Genomic DNA, 21,366 nt, shown 5'->3' with positions numbered 1-21,366 from the left:
TTCTCTCTTTTTTTTCTTTTTTCATTGAGTGTTCAATATTACACGCGCCTTTCAAGGTTGCCGTGACCACGATGAGAACGATCAGTAGCACAGAGCCTACCTATAATAGGTCGTATAAACGAATATCTTTCAGAAAATCTAGAGCTTTTGTGCCGGAGTCTTGCTTTTGTAGCATGTTGAGCGTATTATGTACGTAGTTGAGTCATGCTGTGGATCAGTTTGTGCGTTTATACGTGGGACATTGAAACGTGAAAAATTGTGTCGAATATATATAATTTGGAAAAATACACAGAGTATGTAAAATAAGGTACTCGTTGCAATATTTAATTTTTATTTTATTACATTTATGGGTGTAAAACTATATAGAACGAATATAATGTACAGAGATATATAAAATAGCCAGAGTACTGAAACTATAATAGATAAGATGATCTTTTATTTAATATTCTATTCTATCTCTTTAGTCTTTAGTCTATTTTTTATTTAATATCTCTCTTCGATATAAATTACTCATCTTCAGAATTTCATTTTCCCTCCCCTCAATCTCATCTTGATACTGAAATTTTGTAAACATCGAAGAGAACAATTTGGATTTGATTAATGCGTTGCCACGCATCGTTGAACCAAATATGACATCGATTCCAAGAATCTAGCGTTCACCATAGCGTGAGCTCTAAAGCGGTTAGACGTGATCGTTGAATGATGCATCGTATCGCGTCGCAGTAGAGGTTCATTTATCATTTATACGCGATGTTCCTCTAAATTCGCGAGTGACAGAATCTAAACGGACGAATTTTAAAAATCAATTGTCCCACAAACGAACCTTCAAACGCAAAAAAAATATTCTTTCGTCGATTCCACTTGTTTAAAAAAATAATACAAATCGCGTGTATCCGTAAATTACAGTTTCGTCCGAAAGAACAAAAATTTGATCCATAATTTGTACGTGTTTATTCGAGAAGAATCGGCTCGTGTAAATTCGTAAATTGCAGAATTTGACTGAACGAATTTTTGAAATCGGGCATCCTATAAATAGAGCCTCAGTCGACAGAAGAAACATATTCTATAATTTCTATTTATTTTTCCAAGGAGGATCAGCTCGTGTAGACAATGAACTTACGAATTTTTAAAGTCAATTATCTTAAACATATAAAGCTTCACACGAAAGAAAAGATCCATAATTTTTACTTATTTTCTCAAGAAAAATCTTGTAAATTCGTATTTATTGACTATGTCGTACTCTTCATAGACTTTGAAATTGTTACTTACGTGATCGGCTCACCGACGCCGAATTCCAGAATCTGCATGTTTTGATAGGCATAGTGCACCATGCTCGCGTATCTGGCCCATGCCAGCCATGGCGGAACCGCCGTCGCCAAATAACCGCCAAGCAATTGTGTGGCGAGCGTGTAAAGCGCGGACGCAGTTATACTAACTTGGAGGTCCAGACAACATGCACCAACGAAGAATCCCACGCTCTGAAATCAGAAAACACAGTGGCGTTTCGAATTATTAAAATATAGTTCGTAATAGTAACTATAATAAACAAACCATCTATGGCGAATATTCTTTCAGAAAGACACGATTAGTTGGAAAAATCTAAAAACACACTGTACCAATCTATGAAATCTTTCGTAGCTTAAAAGTATAATTTTGACGCAACTTTGCAACTCGATGAAGTGGAAGGTCAGGTTTGTACATAGAAATTGTACAAAGAATTCGATGAACTTGCCTTTGGCAAACTAGAGAATGTAACTTTGGACGAAAGTGAAACACGAGATTTCTACGCGGAGATCTAAAAATGTACTTTTAAAATCGAACTAGAGAAGACTAGATTTACAATTAAGAACGTAACAAAGCAGAATGATTTTTCACATATTTTAATAAATGCAGAAATTATTTTCTTTTATTTTCTCTTTTTATCTTTCAATTCTGAGACGTCCTCGGTTACTCATTTTAATTTCTTCCTGACCACTTTCTAACATTAAAGTAGAAATTTCTAGAAAATTTGCAAACTTCATTAAATACGTTATATCATTAAATTGATTAAATATGTAGATATCTTGCAACAAGAATTTTATTACAAACGCGAAAATCTCTATACAAAATCTTAGAATAATAAATCAATGACAGTTTAATCGATGAGTGAAGGAACGCGATAAACTGTCGTTCAAGCGATGGTCGATTAGCAATTGAACTTATAGAAATCGAGTTGATCGCGACATTACACACCGGCATGTTGTGAAACGCGCGAGTTACTCATTTCCGTCAATAGGTAGGTGGTTTTGAAAGTAAATCGCGGCCGCCTTTCATGCTACGATGACTTAGTACGTTGACCGTAGGTGGACAGTGTCGAGGGCTGGTCGTACGAAGGGAGAGGAAGAGGAGAGGCGGAAAAAAAGGAAACCGCGAAATTCTTGCTGTTTATATTTCTTGTGACTAAAGAAATTTGCCATGATTGCGACAGCATGCTGTCGTTACTCGCACTGTGGTTCTGTCATTGATGCTGCGTCCATTATTTAACGTTACCACGTTCTTTAAATCATTTCCCAATTTTATTTTCTATTTTTCATCGAGCGAATCTTTAAATTTCAGAGAAATATTTAAACTATCGTTTTCGCGCGATTTTTTCTTTTATTTCTAAATTTTTCTAAATCTAAATTCTAAATTCTAAATAATAAATCTAAATTCTAAATCTAATTCTAAAATTTTCTAAATTTTTTGCTGAAAGTTAAACGTTTCTTTTTTCGCTTATCGAAAAAGGCACAAGTATCTAAAGATTAAAGTAGAATTGAAAGATTGACGTCTGTAATGTGAAATTTCGTATCTGTATGAGAATTGAAATTTCGTTTCTTTACGAGAAATAAAATTTCAGTCGACTTCAATTTTTCTTCTTCGGTTTATGGTGTGCGATTACGGGTTCGTGATTTAATCGTTCGCATAATTTTGAAGATAAAATTATTCCATGATATCGATAAATGAAACTAAAATAAGTGAGAATGAAAGAAATAAACGAATATTATTAGTCGATAATAGCGTTAACAATAAAAGTGTAAAAATGGAGAAGAAGGTTTGAAATTCGATTTTTAGCTATTAATTTACATTTGAACGACACAGTTGTACATATAGTATCTTCTTTGCAAATTTCTAGTACGCTGCCATTAAATATTCACAAATTATCTCAACATGCATACAACTCGCTTCTGCCCCATTTTCAAGTAAACCAATGTAATCAATTCCATTGAAACGCGTATACAAACATTCGTGTTTCAATTTCATTGTTTGAATCCTATTGAATCAACCTCGTTTCTCTTGAATGAAAAAATAAACCATGTAAATTCGCCTGTAGATACACGATCAACGCGAGCCAAACGCTATTACGTTAAACTTCAAATAAAAAGACGTAGATATCCTTGGATCGTATCTTGCTAATCGAGATTTAATGTTTCTCGAATGTCTCACTGATTTTATACGGGCAAGCTTCTGACTAATAGAAAATATACGAGAAAATTGTTTGTTTCGCCAATCTTACGAATAGACTACGCATTTTTATTCAAATTCATATTCTTGAGAATATAATTAAAAAATGGAACCCCGATAGAAAATTGCTTTCCTACCAAGTATTATATAAACTACTATACTTTTGCATATTTCGTATATTTTGTACAAGAGATTTCCAAAGGTCCCATTTAGATCCTATTTAACTTTATTAATGACACAGTTAGGGTAATCCCCAGCATAGCTGGTGTTTGCCATTCGCCGACGATCTTGAAATCTTTAAAAACACTTTGCCGATGATTGTATCCTATAGCAAATCGATCTTCGCCACTTTTTCATGCAAAATCAACGGAGTGTGGCTAAATTTTACTAAATTCCATTTAACAAGGTCATCTCGACGACTATGCGCGATTGTGTAAGAGTATAAACTCGACAACGTGGCTCTGTCTCAAGTATCAGAGATTTGTGAGTTAAGCGTCCGCTATTCATCGCTTAAAAAGAAAATATTAATATTAGGATTTATAAAGCGCTGTGCTTGAAATTTCAGTCCTCCCCTCGCTATCAAGCTGTTACATTGCTCGCTTGTTAGACCGTGGTTGGGGTATGCATCGGCAATTTGGTCGCCAAATCAAGCTAAACACGTACGATTAATAGAGAGGATACAGCATAACTCGCTAAGATACGTGACCTTTAAGTCGGGTCATGGAATGGCTTTTGCGGATCATAATTACAATCAGATCATGAGTCAGCTTAGCCTTGAACCGCTTGAACCCCCAAGGACTTTAGCGGATCTGCTTTTCCTATTCAAGCCGGTTAACGGTATTATCACGACTTGTTGGCCACGGCTTCTTCAGTTGATTCATTTTTACGCTCTTATGAGACCATTTAGATCTTCGGCAACTTTTTCTCACGCATCGCTGTACATCTGGTCTTTTCTAATTTTTGATCCGCTAAACCGCACATATGTACTGCTTTGCATATTTTCCTATGCGACGTTAATTCCTTTAGAAATTCTGTTGCCAATCATCTGCAAGTCTTTAGGATACAGCTCCTTTGCCTGCGGTTCTTGCAGTTTACACTCACTGCAATACTTATGTGCACTAACGAGACTTGTCTCAGTTTATTCAATAAATATATAGAATTAGTAGAGTTCTCTATTTCCGCCTAGACTGCCATTCAAGCTACAAGATGTAAGAATAGTCATAAAATGCACGCTGAATCAGAACCAGAAGACACAAGCTTCCTCGTAAACAAAAACACATACGTAATAAATAAATCATAAAAATAATCATAGTTCGACTCTGTTAGCTATACGTACAATAAGTACTGAACTCGTTAATACGTACAATCCTTATAATCCAAATTAATATCTATCTATGTAAATCTGTATCTCAAATTGCTCATATCATCCTGTATCTTCTTTCTAATATATATACAGGGTGATTGGTAACTGGTGGTACAAGCGGAAAGGGGGTGATTTTACGCGAAAAAGAAGTCGAAAATATAGAATAAAAATTTTTTTTTTTAATTTTTCCATCGAGACAACGATCTACAGTGAGATCCGTTATAACGAGACGCGATAAGGTGCACGCGTACCGAGCGAAAATTCAGAGTCGATTTTCTCGAAAACAAAGCCTCGAACGAACAATTTTTATTCTATATTTTCGACTTCTTTTTTCGCGTAGAATCATCCCCTTTCCGCTTGTACCACCAGTTACCAACCACCCTGTATATATATTAGAAAGAAGATACAGGATGATATGAGCAACTCCCAACCACCCTGTATATATATATTATAAATATTTGTTCATATTACGCGCGTTCTGTGTAATTTTCCACTTTGGAATTTCCTACAGACGCGACGAAGTCCGCAGTCCGCTTATGAGTAAACTTCCCGACCGAGAGAAAATGAGCGAAAAAGATGAAAAAGGATCCTACCTGCGCGACGACGGTGTTGAGTAAGAGGAACGCCAGCAGGGTGACGAAAACTGCCGGATTGTGGAAGCCCAACATCGGGTAACTAATGATATGGTAGACCGCGGGCAACGTAATCGTAAGCGGCAGCTCGCCGACCATCTTCGCCAAGTAATAGGCCGAGAGCCGATACGATCCTGACAGTCGCTCCTTGTTGATCACCTCGCGTTCTGGAGGAACTGAAACAGAATTTCATTCGCCATTTATTCACGTGTATCTGTATACAGTGTTTCGATAATTACGATACAAATTGTCACACATTGCGTGCTTCGTTCTGGATAGAACAGAATTTGGAAATTTGTTTAGCGCACGCCAACTCGGTTAATTCCGTACTGGGTATGAACGAACAATTAGCAGGAGATTGTCCTGCATGCGAGAGCAAGTGAAAAACGTGGAATAAAATTGTTCCAATTGGGGCCCTGCTTTCGAGAGTATAGAGTTTCAACATGTTCAATCAAGAATCAGTCTGATACGTGCAGACCTATCTAAACAAAGTTTCAAATTTAATTTCCTCGCGAACGAAACGTTCCATGAAGAAGCTTTGCTCGGGAAATTTACTAACAAATTTTTACTGTACGGTTTCGACGTATTTGGAATGAGAATTTATTTGAAGTGGGAAAGTATTCCTATATCAATCCCATGTGGAATACGTCGTAAGGAGTTATAAATACTAGAATCGTTTGTTTTAGTTGTAAGAACCCTTACAAGAGAGAAGTATAATCGTAATTTAACTAATTCGGTATACTATTATTGTTTCTTTATTTTCCTTTTAAATCTGTAAAGACCATAAACGCTACAGCTCCAAGTTCAAGTTCCCGCAATTAGCAGAATCCTAACAACTCACAAACAATGTTTTATACAATTGAAACATAGCAGAGAATTCCTTTTCAGAGTAACAAACCGTTAACAACAGATATACAACGTGGCGACGGAATCCAAACGAGAAATTCTCGTGAACAAAGGATAGTAAATGATAAAATGGAAAAGTTAGTAGTTCCGTGATTATTTTAGGAGGCGCACAGCTTTATCATAGAGCCAGCAGCGATGTCTAGTCACACGAGTTTGCCATTTTACAGTCATCGTCCCTCATCCTCGAGTAGAAAGTGAAATGGCTACAAGCAGACGATGAAAGCAAACTCGAAAAAGGGATGCTGGCTCGCAGCGAGCTGTAAAACCGATTTTAGCATCCTCTTTGATTCCCTCTCCATTCGAACCTCTTCCATCTCTTGGCTATTCAGCTTCCTTTCTCGTTTCTTACTCTTTTCTACGTCTCTTATGCTTTAGTATGTATACCCTTACTATAATCACGAGCTTCTGGCCGCAAAGTCGAAATTCGGTGCCTTCAACTTACTTAGTCTTTGCCTTTTGGTGCAAAATTTTGGCATTCCTGAAGAAACGAGTTTCTTTGACGATGGATTGGCCTCTTTCTTTTCGTTAAATATAAAGTAGAAAGAGCGGCTTCTACGATATTCTTTCATTTGAAGAAAATCTCTTGTAAGTTTGGTCCTTTTTGTGGATATCTTGGACTATTTATGTAGAATTTAGTATTTCTCATGTTTCCTCTCTTTCTAAGCTTTTGCGAGGATAGCATAGTTTTTCGTATGTTTTTCTTACACTTTTCATTGTACTTTATAACTTAACTCTCCTAGAATCATTTTTTCTTTCTGAGAAAAATTGTTTTCTATTGACCACTGTAATAGAAATACATTTCTCTTCTTTTGATGGTTTTAATATTTATTTTTTTGGTTAAACGATAACTTATTAAATAAGTATCTTAGTCATTCATGTCGTACTAGCTATACAAATTTCTGTGGAAGCTCTGACACCAAAAGTACCAAAGTTTCTCTCCAGTCTTTTTAGTTTTGCACTCTGTACATTCGAAACGACCATTGAACATTGGTCTCTCCTCGCCATGAACACGAGAAAACACTCGACTTCCCTCCAGATCAGATAGATACCAATGCGGACGACAATATTCAACGATAAAAGAACTTTAGCAAACTTGCCTTCGGACAATTTTGACTTAACCACGTTTTCTAGTATTGTTCAGCGATATCTGTCCAATATTTTCTACTTCCATTTACTGTAGATTTTCCAACGTAGAAGGGTCATGTCGCTTTTGCGAATCCTCAACTGCGATGGAACTTTTTGGCAGAAAAATAAAAATGTGCAACGAATCGAATAAATTGAAGGACTGATAATAACAATGATCCTGGTCAATCCTTGTCTCTTTGTAGAGCAATGAAAAGTACTTCGGTATAATATATATTCATATTTATATATATTATCTGAACCTCTGTTCACCAGATACAAATTTGTCTGAAAAGAATATCCATTCTACATGTCCCATTTGAAATTTTACGTGCAATTATCTCCCTATTGTTATTCAATATTATCGTTGTCAATATATCTGTTATCATTATTGTTGGTACTGTTGTTATCATTGTAGTTTTGCACTATTTGTTATTAAAAAAATATTTCAAACAGAACTTACATTATTTCGACTATAATAATAAATGACCTCGAACAACTTTGGAAGACCACCATATTATAGGTTGATAAATTTGTTACACGACTACCTAAGTGAAAACATATAGTTCCACTGAAAAAGAAAGAGCAAGGGTCGTCTTAAAATATCAGAGGCCCATCTAGACAAGATTCGTAACCATTACGAGATATTCCCCTCGGAATAAGACAAATTCTGCTTGAAAAATATGTTTCAATCGCATACTTGAAACGGGACATCTTACAACAGATAAATGTTAATGATCTACGAAAAAGTCAGAATAAAAGTTTAAGTGCTCTAAGATTAAGCGACTCATCCCAAAGTTTTGTGATAACGATTAGCCGGCAATTAGCTAACGATAAGGATGAAGTGTTCCAACAGCCGATTATTTAACCCTCATCCGTCCCTCGTGTCAAGTTTGACACACTTTTCCCGCCAAAGATTATAATATTCGGCCATTTATAGAACAATTTGTCCGGAACCTTTTCAATCCAATTCTCTTTCTGTATTCTTTGCGACGAATATGCGAAGGAATCCCGATAAAATAATCTTCAAAATTAATTAATTACCTCTCCGTTTCACGCACTTTTTCACCATTGTGTCGAATCGACACCGAGGGACTCGCGTAAAGACGCGATTTCGAGGGACGGTTGAGGGTTAAGGAATTGAAAGCTTCAACAAAGACAGAGAGTTTCGTTACGACCATCACGGTTTCTTCTAGTAGAAAATTTCTATGCCGTTTCAAAGACAGGCTGACCGTCTGAAATTCGTCACGGCCGTTTCGAGCTTTGGTACCGGGTACGACAAAAGGGTCTCAATTGCCGTGCCGGATGATAAGTGGGTCACGGCACGACCTACATACTAACGTCTTGATTGACCGTTCCTCTGGTCCTTTGCAATTCTTTGCAATAAAAAAAAACGTGCGTTCGACTGAATGGCCGATTCAGAGCGTCACGTCGTCGCCGCTCAATTAACCAATCTACCTCATATCTGAGACTCTCCGCGTTGTTGCGCAACTGCCTCCACTTGTCCATCACCACCTGAGAACTTTCCATCGTCGAGCTTCGATCGTCGTGTTACTTCTCCTTCCTTTCGTAAATGTTCAGGAACGTTTTTCGACTAGTTGATTGGATGGCAGGAAATTTCCAAGAGAAAACTCTTGGGGATAGGCAAGGGAGAAATTAAGGAGTTGTTGACAGACTTGGGTCGAAACTTCTGCAAGTATTTGTAGAGAAGTTCGAGTTGGTTAGTAGGTTCTAACGTGTAGTGAAAATTAAAGAGTTCGTAAGACGTGGTAGAATTAGTTGATAAGTTGTAGTACTTGCTTTTTTGTCTGCCAGCAATTAGAAAATTCAATTCGACGCTCGAGTGTTCTTTCTCTGCAAATTTTTCTCCTATTACTTATCTGAAGCTTGTACTTCAAATAGCTTGGATTTTTCCAATTAATTTATCGCCAGTTTGCTTATTTATACATTGTAAGAACGTTGGTATCTGTTGGCCAGGAACTCGAAGAAATTAGGAGTTTTTGCTGCTTGAAAAATCTGTAGGAATTATACACGCACAGACTGTGTAGATAAACAAATAAGGTGAGAATGAGTAAACGTACGAACAAACTGAGGATACAAGTAGACAAATCGAAGATACAAAGGACAATGAGAATATAAACAACAAATCAGAATGTTGTATATCGGAAATTTACAACGATACTAGGTATAATTGCTGAATAATCTGTAAATACTTTCTGCTGTAAAATAAAAATCGCGCGAATATTTCGTATTTTCCGATGAGTTATACTTCTTCGTTAAATTGGATTAAATTTCTTAAAACCGTGGTGCGCTAAATTGCTAAAATTGGACAAGTAAATATAGAAGGAGAATGAAAGACTTACAACTGGAGAGTGCACCAAAGTGCGCGAAGAGCATCCAGTACGTGGTGCTGAAGAACATCCAGCCTTGGATATCATGAAGTGCCGCTTCTGTTCTGGGAAGCCCTAGCCACAACAGTCCAGCGAGTAAGCCGAGAGCTATCGTTTGCAGCCAATTCAGACGAGACAGCATTCGTGGCCGTGCCTCTTGAAAGTTTCTTTCTGATAATACCTGAAATCATCAATCATAATCTTGCGTTACGTATATGTATATCTGACACATGTTTCATCTTGTATCTAGAGAATTATATATTTTTTGCTTGTATTCGAATGTAACAAGTTTTGAGAATATGTAAACCAGTGAATTCTATGTTACTTCGAAATGAATGTTCATAGTAATAGAAATTTTATTTAAGATCCAGTGGAACTCTATGTAATTCGTGAATGTTCATACAGTAATAGAAAAGTTGAGAATTTTTTTTTTTAAATATGACACCTTCATAAATTACTTTATTATATTACAACTACTGTTACCTTCATTTACACCTATTTTTACACTTTAATTTACACTTATATCAACTACTTTATAAATACGGAAATTAGAATAATGCAACGCGAATAGAAATTTATCATAACTTGACAAATTCTTTCAATTTTTTTATATTTCAGGTATCGAATGAATCGATTAAAATTTCGCACGTGCGTATGTGCGTGTGTGTGTGCGTATTACTATGAAGGAATTCTGTTTATACTTTACCAAAAATCGTAAAATAAAATTACTTTACCGTCATCCTTGCAACATCGTGCAACGCGTAAAAATAGCAAACTTGAGCATAAAATTAAACCAACAATGGCCACGACTCGATCATTACGAGAAATTTCTTTCAAATTGCGAACATGTACGAAGAAACTGACTTTTTGATAGGTTCCAAGAATACGTAATTAATCAGAGGCTGATGGAGGTACTGTCATAAAAATTGAAGGAGTTGGACGACTGAAATGCAGATACACAACTTGGTTATTAATCTACGTGCTCGGAACGATATGAACACTGCCCCCGTGCGCGACAATGTCACAATGCAAGGTTGCTCAGCTACACCTCTTTGGTGCAGCTCAATTATATCAGCGGCCGTGAGGAAATAGAACGCAAAGTTTCACAATGCTGGTTTCGAAGGTCTCTTTAAATTACAACTATAGTACGCGAGCAACTTCACCATATGACGAGCACGTTATCGTTAATTACTCAATTAACAGGCAAATCGATCGCAGCCATCGATCTAAGCAACGTACGGTACGCTTGTATACTTAGTCAGGCTGAATTTCATTTAAATTCAAATGGCTAACTTAAAATTATCTGTAATGTAATCTAGCTGTCTATTATATCTGAATTTTGTTGATTTATTGCGTTGCAAAATAAATACGGCCTTGTTTTATGCTTGCTACAAGATACGCGTGTCTAAAGACAAGGCCAATTTATGCCACGACCTGATACATTTATATTTTAAACTGAATCTTTTCTCATAGTTGAGAAACACGTATAATGAAATTTTTTCACAAGTGACAGTGTTTTTCATACAGTTACTATATATATATATTATTTTCATATTGAAAAATTGTAAAACAAAATATAAACCTTTGAAAACGGTTTCAAAGTTTAATCAGCGTTTTCTAAGCAAACAAAAACATATTTGGGCATTTAGGATTTTACTGAATTTTAGTGAAATCTCTTTCTGTAAGATTAATTAGGAGACAGAATCCCCTGAAAATTTTGGATTTTATTAATCGACGATCCGATAAAGACAGAACAATTAAACATAAGTTACACGTGATATAAAATATACCAATATAATAACAAACAAAATCTTCCCATGAAATTCGGTTATTATTAAAAAAAGAAAGAAATATCTGAAATTTCTACCTCGACATTTCTTATACATTTCAAACCAAATGACATATAACGCAGCTTATATCATCTACCTAAAAATAAAATAATCTCACGAGATCGTTTCACGCTATACGTAATATCATTCCAATTGATTATTTGCCATAAAAATTAGTTCGTTAAAAGATATCAATTTTCTTAAGAAATATTTTCCTCCATTTTCCACTCTTTATCGTAAAACGTTTTCTAAATCTCAACATCGCAATCTCAACACGCAAGTGACACGGAATATAAAAAGAGGGGCGGGACTTTCTCTATCGTGAATCGAGCTGAAAACACAGCTGCGCGAAGAATAGTTGAATCGGGTAAAAGTGATGCAAGTGGCGAGATGCGTTTGCACAAAGCACGCCACAACGAACAGACATACCGGTCGTTGTAATTATCCGGATATGGCGAATCGCGTAAACGCGACCTAGTTCTCTTTTCTGCGTTGCTCGATCCTCTTTAGCGAGCCGATTCTCTTTCTTTTATCTTCTTGCTCGTCTCGCTTCCAGATCTCCGGCTTTTCCAATTCACCGCACCCACGCACTTTCTTCGGGAATCGCTCGATTTCTTCAGGGCGAACGAATTTCTTCTCGACCGTCACTTTGACGAGAAGACGTAATTTGAAGTTCGATCCAAGCTTTTCTGATCGACGAGACGCTTGTTGGGAAATTTTATGGAAGATGAAGATTTCTTCGAGGCGAATGAATTTCTTTTCGATTATAGATTTGGTAAGAAGGTATAGTCTAGAGTTTCAGCGAGGTCAAGTGAAATAATCGATTGAATTTGTTAAGATTCTCTTTTCTATTGAGATTCGATCAGCGATTGTTGATTGTTGAATTTTTGATCGATTTTCCTAGCGAACAAATATAGTCTGGTAAATATTACTTTCGTTCTGAGAGATTCCTTGTTTATTTATTATTAAGATAATTAATCAAAGTTAAAATTCAATTTGTTAATTATTAAGATTCTCTTCTTATTTCCTTTCCATGGAAATGTGTGATTTATATTATCCTGAAACATTTGGTAAAGTTTAGATTGTACGACTAATTTAAAAGCTTGTTTAGGGTAATTTTCCTCGTGATTTTGATGCAAAACTATTTTACTAGATGTAGACTCTTCAGGAGAATAGTTGATCACATAGATAATCTGTTGTTGCTTACAGATTTCTTCGTAATTTTATCGAAGTACAATTTTGGTGTTTCAGCGAACGAAGTGGTTCAACACAATTTAATAAAACTTTATTCGAAATAAAATAACCAATAAGATCGATGAAAACGAGCATCATATTGACACTATTACATTATGTTTGTATCATTTATTATCTACTACAATTCGTACACGCGTCATTATATTTCACTTTTCAAGACGATCCCCCGAAGCTTTGTATCTTATCTGAAACCTGTTTCGAAACTTGTACTTCCCTTTCCGAACATATATCACGATTTACGATAAACAATTTAAAAACTATGGTATATTTTCAGCTCCTTCGATCACACACGCTTCCAATATTTTTTTTTTTTTTTCATTATTCTCATTTAGTCCTTGATATCCAAAGAAACATATTGTTCGGAAAATTGTTGGCAATCTGAAAAATGATTGGATGAGGCGTAATAGGTGAACGATAGTGCGCCAGAAGATTAAACGGAAGAAATAGCAGGAGCACCTTGAATATTATCTGGAACGACTATGTTACAGCTATAGCCAGATAAACGTCGAGGACTCGCGATACGAATTTAACGCTCGCATTAAACTCGAATCCTGATGTCATTTCCATTTGCCTCCCTATTATCCCCTGCATACCAGGCCACTCATCTAAATTTTCATATTGCTATTGCATGCTCTATTAACCGTGCAATGCAATCGAACTTTTTGATCTCTCCTTCAGACGACGACGACGACGACGACGACGACGACGACGACGACGACGACGACGACCGCTTCTCTTTGCTTGCGTTAAGGCCAATTCGAGCCGAGCGTTGCGTTTCCGAGGAAATCAACGCTATTGCCCTACATAATTCTCAACGTTGGCGGTTCGCTTCGTGGAATGTCGTCGGATATTTTTCATTTCACCAAGAAAATTTCTCTCCCTATTCTCCTTACTATTGTTCCGATTGACACTTATCGCTACTTCATTTCAATGAACGTTCTTCGTACTAGAGACACTGGCATTGGTATTTGCTATTTTTAATCTTCCGAGAATTCTTTTGTATATTGTTTGCACTTTTCTTATTGTTGTTTATCGAGATTTATGTGCGGCGATTTATTCCAGGGATAAACACTCTTTATATGAGTAGCATTTATTGGTATCTACGATTTTTGATCTTATGACGAAAATTTCTATGTATTTTTTTTTTTTTTAATTTTCATTATTTCTTTCTTTGTAAACATTTTTGTAGCAGGCATTGGTATTTCTTAATCATTTTTTTACTTCGCAATAAAAATGTCTGTTCCTAGTGCTTCTGTCATTCTTTAATCATTGGTTCGGATTTATTACCATTTATTGCGGACGTAAAAATTCCAAGGTGTTAGAATCGATTGGTAATTTTTCGTTTCTGTCACGCTGAGTATTCTCCTCCTTCTTCGTGTTATCCCTCTTATCCTTATTGATAATTCAGATTTATTGTAATTTATTTCACGCATAAAGATCCTTCGTATTTGTCATGCATTTATAAACAGAGATGTTCTCTGTAAGAAAATATTCATATGCGTTCGAGTTTGTACTTGGACACTGACATTCATCGAAAATTATATTCTCCATAGTGTAATGATCAAAATCGTCGATCAGAAATCTGACAGGAGAATCGCTATTAATAATTCAATATCAATAAACAATTCAATATTAAAAGTAAACGTCTCGTTTGGAAGGCAAGTGTTACAAAGTATTTTTAGAGTAAGAAATCTATAAAATTCTTCTCTTCATTTAAGAGTATAAGAAGCTGACCTCTTGCTGAATTTTGATAGTACGTCTGCTGCATAGATAGCACTAGAGAGTTAAGGTTACGTGGACGGAAGGGAAATATTCAAGATGGCACGCTGTAACGCAACGCGGCAAGGGAAGTGAAATCAGAAAGTTAACGAGAACCGGAGCATCATGCGGGACGATCTCATGACGATTCTGTTTTCAATTGCTAAACTGACGTCACTTCTTCTCGGGAAATAACGGAACCGAGTCCGGTTCATTTCGTTCCCTAACGATACGCCTCTTTGGCCTTCTGAACTGTATAAACTTTGCCATTCTACACATTCAGTTATTCAACCTTCATAGCTTTTCTAATTGAAAATTACCTCTGATATAACAGAATGTAATAGGAATATTTATCTGTACAAATATCTTGAACGTATCTGTCAATGTTAAAGATAAGAATTTTTAACAAAAACATTTTTTTCATTTGTATATACTGTACAAATTTGTTCTTCGTTGTTTTTGTACAGTACAATACATTATTTTGTGTTTAAAGGTAATCGAGAATTATCAAATTGATTTGCATATTCAATGAATTTTTGTTCAACCTCTCAATCTTTGATATATTAATAATATTTGACGTATCATAAACAATTATTCTTTTCTAATTATTTCTTCTTTAATAATTTCTTTAATAGTTTCTTTTCTAATTCTAAATATTCTTAATGTCCCCTACTGAAAGTAAAGCTTGTAGATGTTTAACAGATCTGTGTTTTCTGATAATTGTAGAATTTGTACATCTTAAATACATCAGTGTTTTCTATTAATTGTAGCAACCGTACATCTCAAATTTGTCGATATTCTCTCCTATATAACTGTAGGATCTGAATATCTTGAACATGTTGATATCAAAGACTTAAGACTTTTTGTAAAAGAATTCTGTATCTCTATTTGCTTCTTTTATTATCTTTTAAATAAAATAAATTTTTAAATGGAATTATATTTTTCCTATTTTTGAGCCAAACAATTTGTATTTAATCTAAGATCATTAATATAATATCTTGCAAGTGTGGTTACAAATTTAAGAAATTAGAATCGGTCAATCTTTGAAAAATTCCTCCTTCCTTTTTCCTCTTATATTTCATTGATTTCTCGTGACAAAGGCGCCAATTTCTATATCTCTACTATCGCTACAAACTGCACACATGTTGCATGAACATTGAGTGCAGCACAGTTTGAACGCCTAACCGCTGGAAACGTCTGCAAAGTGGTACTCACTTTAAATTGCGACCAGAAACTGGTGGGCCACTGCCAGGCATAGTCGTCGTCCGCAGAACTGGCACTGCTGCTGGCATGGCTTTGTGTGTCCAACCACAGCGTACGACCTTCGTCTTCTTTCACTGTAAATCATCGACACAATGAAAGGGCTAGAGAAGGTTTGTTCATTTTTCAAACTTTGTCATTTCAAACCGTGGCACGAGAAGAGAAAAATACCAAAAAATCCAAAACAGAATACATTTTAATCTTAACGCAATACTCAAATTTTGGTATTTCAATCTTGCTCGTATCTCAACAAGTAAAAAGATTTTCAACGTTCTGAGAAAGTGTTCGTTATAAAATTGGAATCATTGGAATAAGCAAATCAGACATATAAATGAAAATAGCGAGATTCAAGTACGTACTACGCAAATTAAAGATCGAATGTATCGATAATCCTTCAAAATTCTTATAATTTCTCTTCAATTAACTAATCTTAAGATTTCTCCGATGAAAGAGCGATTTAACATTTTTAACAATTAACAAAGAAAAAATTAGACTACACTAAGATCGTAAAACTCGAATATTGTACAAATGAAAGATCGAACGTAGTTATAAAAGTTAAGAGTTATACAAATTCCTACGGTTTCTCTTCGTCCTGTCAATTAAAATTTTTCTAATCAAAAAGTGGTCTAATTAAAAGACTGACACGAACTAAAACCGTGAAACTCGAATATTCACATAAATCAATTTCGATCGAATTGAGTACCCAGAGAGTTATAAAAATTTCTACAATTTCTCTTCGTATCACGATCACGATACACATAAACTACAAAATAGAGAGATCAGAAACGTCGAACAATTATTATTGGCGAGTCGAATCGATCAGTTTTCTCTCGACTCGCAGTGTTCCTTTAGGCGATCGTTCGACCTTTGATTGCTCGCGAAGGGGGAAACGAAAGAATCATCCCCTCGGCCCGACATACTTCTCCGCCGCGAAAAATCCCCGTGTTATTGCTAGACAGTCCATTTATAAACCGTTAATCAATCGACGCCGGAGGAAATATTCGGCCGAGCGAGATACCCGTATCTCGAAGAATGATTACTGACTACAATGATCCGCATTCATCGTCCAATCGAACGATTCTTACGAACGTACGTTTGTTCAACGATGAATAGACCTGGAAAATAATCCTCCCGCGAGATCCAACCGCGTTTATACTCGATTGAATTTGGATAGAATTAAGATATCGTGGTAGGTCACGTGTCTGCAGATTTGTTGATAGTTACACTGTGATCGTTTATGCAGTTTAAACTGTACAAATGTACAGAATGTATATTCTGTACAAATGTATGTATATAAAGAATCAAAAATATTTGTATTCAGTAAGCGAAATAAATTGTGTCATTTCGATTCTGTTCAAGAAAATATAATCTTGTATAAATCTTGTACGCAATCTATCGGTGACTTTGCCGAATTTTCTTGTTCCGTGCGAAACATATTGTTCGTATATATTGAAAGATCATTTTTTATTTTTGGTACATGCTTTAATACTAGGAGTATTTGAAGATTAGCATTCGAGGTTCTAGCAGTTTCTTAAGGGCTGTATATTTATTCCTTTATATTGTAATTCTTTAAGCGAGCTCTTTGAATGGAAGAAACCTTCTAAATTTTGGGCCAAACGTTTCATAACATCTTAATATTCATCTCCTTACAAGTTTCCTTTCTCCGAAATATAAAACTACAATTTCCAGCCAAACGCAATATAAAGCAAAACTATTTGAAACCAAACACAATATTCATCTCCTTACAAGTCTCCTTTCTCCGAAATATAAAACTACAATTTCCAGCCAAACGCAATATAAAACAAAACTATTTGAAACCAAAGACAATATAACACCATATATATTCATCTCCTTAGAAATTCCAAAGGAAATACAATCTATTTGACAACAGAAGGAAACAATATTCCATTCCTCTATACCCTTAAAATCGCAAACAATTAAAAATCCTCTTGAATACTTAAATCCTTATCCCGTGGCAAGCATCGGCTCGAAAAATCGATCGAATCTCGCAGACACGTTGACCCACAAACACCGGCCGGAGCCACCGGTGAACACGATCTTCGAGTTTTAAGCGGCTGAACCGGAACCGCAACTATTCTAGCTCGATATATCCGCGATAGTCCCTAGGCGTGCATACAGCCGACACCATGGACCGGTCGTGCACTATGCAATACCGTTGTGGCTGATGTGGTGTTCGTGATAATGGATCAGATGGTCGCAAAGCGGATGCTGGCTTGGATTGTACTCCGGACGAAGTTCTGGCGGGCAGTCAGGTCCCTGTCTCGTGTTCCTCGCCGCGGCCACGATGCGCTCGCGAACCTCTTCTGGCCCCTTTATTTGCTCCACTGTTAACAATCGAAAATGGAACATTGAAATTGGACATAAGCACGAAACGCTTAACTTTAATTGTTATTAGCGAGTTAAGACTGTCTTGGGTAATTGCACGACCTGATTTGCTGGTACGGTAAAGGGAATTTTCATGAGGATGACGAGATAGTGGTTGCTTTGACTGGAAGTTTAGAGCGGTTGCAGCAACCGCTGCTTTTGGACTAGATATTGAATATTTATGTCGGGTTAAAGACGTTAGATATTAACAATTTTCTTCTGGGTGATCAGAATTGCCAGGTTTGGCGTTAGTAATTGAATATTCATATTGGGTTTAGATTTCAAATATGACATTACCTCTTGGCAGAATTTTTCTCTAAGCGAATAGAGAGTGGCCATTGATTTTGAGTTTAAATATTGAATATTTATATCGAGTTAAAGATGTTAAGATATGGTATTAAATAAGACATTAGTCTCGTCACAGAATTTTTCTTTAATTCGAAGATGAATCTGAAGGATACGGTAGATATTTTTATGAATAAATATATTCCGGAATAAATAATCCTTTGATGAATTAATTACCTTTAAATAATTACCTTTCCTTGGTCTTGATAATTCGTTCGATAAGAAGTTAAATTTATTTCAGTCGGGTTAGAGAAAAAATAATGTATAGGATTTAGGAATTGGTATAATAATAACATCAATAGTAACTTATCGCCTATCGCGACCTTCTTTTAACGTGTACGGTGATTTTTCTTATTTTCTGCTTCTATATTCCAATCATGTTTATAAGTCTATTCATTTAAACAGAAGGCTCTTATTCTTAGTTTGCTTAGGAATTAATATTCTGTTCCGTTACGTGATTTTACTAATTCCATAATATTCAGTTTTAATATTTCTAAGTCTAAGTTTATGAAATTATTCTTTCGTCTCTCTGGTTTGTATAATGAACTTCAACGAAGTATTTATTACTCTAATATACTGTTGTATTTTATCAAAGCAACGTATAAGTTACTTTTTACTTCCTTGTATCTTATCAGAACGATATTTACCTCACTTTAATAATGCACGATAATTTTATACGTATTTGCACGATCATAACATGTTATTTCATCGTTTGTTCTTTTATTAACAAGAAGTACTCACGTATAAAATCGGCAGGGTTATAGTGTGGCAGTAGCGTGAGTCCAATCGTAGAGAAGAACCTGCCAATATTCGTTGTAGGGCCATAATATGCCACCTGGCCATGACTCAACAGCAGGATCTTGCTGAAACTGTGGAACATCCTGGAACTGGGCTGATGCACTGTTACCACGATGCTCTTGCCTTCTTGTTCAGCGTATTTCTTCAATCGTGAAATCAGTCCTTGTGCCGAATGCGAGTCCAGTCCGCTCGTTGGTTCCTGGATAATCGTATTATTAATTATTTTACTTTCTACTTGTATCGTGTAATGGTATGGGGGTCAAGGATCTTCAGAATCGTTATTCTTTTTATTTTTATCCTTTCTAGCAAAGCGTTGTTCCTTTAGAATTTTGACTACTTTTGTCGTCGAAATTAAATTCTAATTACTGGCAGAAGTAATTGAGGAATATATAATATAGCAGTTTTTAATTGTGAGATATTTCGAAATTTTCTAGATAATTTCTGGCTTTGAAGTTTATTTAAGAATCCTAAGAAATATGCGATCTTTGAATATTTTAGGAATATGGAATTTTGTAAAATAACTTGCTCGAGATAATCTATTTTCAATAATTTCAAAAATATGCCACACTGTAACAATAGAATATTTCAAAACTAATCAAGCACACTCCAATGATAATAAAGCTTCTAAAGCAGAGAAAAATACGAAATCTTGTGGAATACTGATGCCGAGGAAAATTCTACAGGAAATTACCACCACTAAAGTATTTTTAAAGAAGATTGTTACTAATAAATCAACAAATGAACAAAAAGTAAAGAATTCTAAAGAAGCTACATAGAAAATCCTCATTCCTTTCTATTATCAGCAACATTAAGAAGCTTACGTCGAGCAACATGAGCGAGGGATTGGTGAGAAGTTCGCAGGCTATGCTCGTCCTCTTCTTCTCGCCGCCGGACAGTCCTCGTTTCGTATAATCCCCGATAACTAAAGAACAGAAAGCGAAAAATAAAAATGAAGAACGCAGTTACACGGCTGTCTATATAACAGGGCGAACCTTTTGGCTCGCCATTATCTCGCGTTGGTAATTAATTAACACTAATTGGCGGATGTATCCTCGATGTTCCGGCGACTAAGCTGGATACCTTAATTCACGCGGAAAGACACGATGATGATGGGCGCCGTGGTTAAAAATACGCCGCTCAAAATACGTAATTGGGATGCAAGACGCGCGATACATATTCCGCGAACTTAATCTCCTCTGCACACGGTGTCTTCGAACTTTGTTGAATTTTTTTTTACAAGCCAAACTGATCCTTCGCTGTTTGGTAATTTGTCAAGTTTCGTTACATAAACGCAAGTGATTAATTCTTAAAAAAATAATTTACTTTTGTATGCTGGTTTACAGCGAAAAGATGACACGAATGATAGCCAATTTCAAGGTAACTGTAAAACGTAATGTGTGTGACATCGCTACTTCCCTACACATTTCAATTTGCGGAGTCGGTCAACCCGACTGCTGAATGGTTCATGTAGTAGAGGCATATTAAACCGGAGAAGGTAAGATGTATGAATAGTAGAGTGGATGTTGGTAGAACCGGAGGGAAATTGAATGGAGGAGAGGTGAGGTTGGTTTCTGTATTTTGAAATGTTCTTTGTGACGTAGGTAACGCAAAACTGAGCGATTTATTTCTAAAGAGGAAAATAAAGTTTGTAGTGATTCTTTGAATTAAAATTGTTAAATACTCCAAGGAGCTTTTTTAATAAAATATCCACGCTTGTGTGTAGTGCTGGAAATTCATTTTGCTTTGTAAATAATTGCTCCTTACTTTCAACTGGTCTTTACATTTTTATGAAAAGTAGTTGTTAAATCAATTTATTGAAATAATTCCAATAGCTTTTTTCGCAA

The 21,366-nt window shown here is 35.8% G+C and overlaps 1 protein-coding gene across 5 annotated transcripts in view; it reads right to left on the bottom strand.

The window, feature by feature from the left end:
* E23 (ABC transporter G family member E23) overlaps positions 1-21,366 on the bottom strand; it is a 284,252-nt gene that overhangs the window by 16,982 nt on the left and 245,904 nt on the right. For all 5 annotated transcript variants that reach the window (XM_076627968.1, XM_076627969.1, XM_076627970.1 and 2 more), the window contains 7 exons: positions 20,344-20,444; positions 19,466-19,721; positions 18,169-18,339; positions 15,950-16,071; positions 9,867-10,074; positions 5,437-5,651; positions 1,270-1,478 (listed from right to left, as the gene is read on the bottom strand). In XM_076627968.1, the coding sequence (XP_076484083.1) occupies positions 1,270-1,478; positions 5,437-5,651; positions 9,867-10,074; positions 15,950-16,071; positions 18,169-18,339; positions 19,466-19,721; positions 20,344-20,444 (1,282 nt within the window). The remainder of the gene's footprint in view (positions 1-1,269; positions 1,479-5,436; positions 5,652-9,866; positions 10,075-15,949; positions 16,072-18,168; positions 18,340-19,465; positions 19,722-20,343; positions 20,445-21,366) is intronic.

Source organism: Bombus vancouverensis, chromosome 3, assembly GCF_051014615.1.
Source record: "Bombus vancouverensis nearcticus chromosome 3, iyBomVanc1_principal, whole genome shotgun sequence".
Lineage (NCBI taxonomy): Eukaryota > Metazoa > Arthropoda > Insecta > Hymenoptera > Apidae > Bombus > Bombus vancouverensis.
This window is presented reverse-complemented; position numbering and strand designations above follow the sequence as displayed.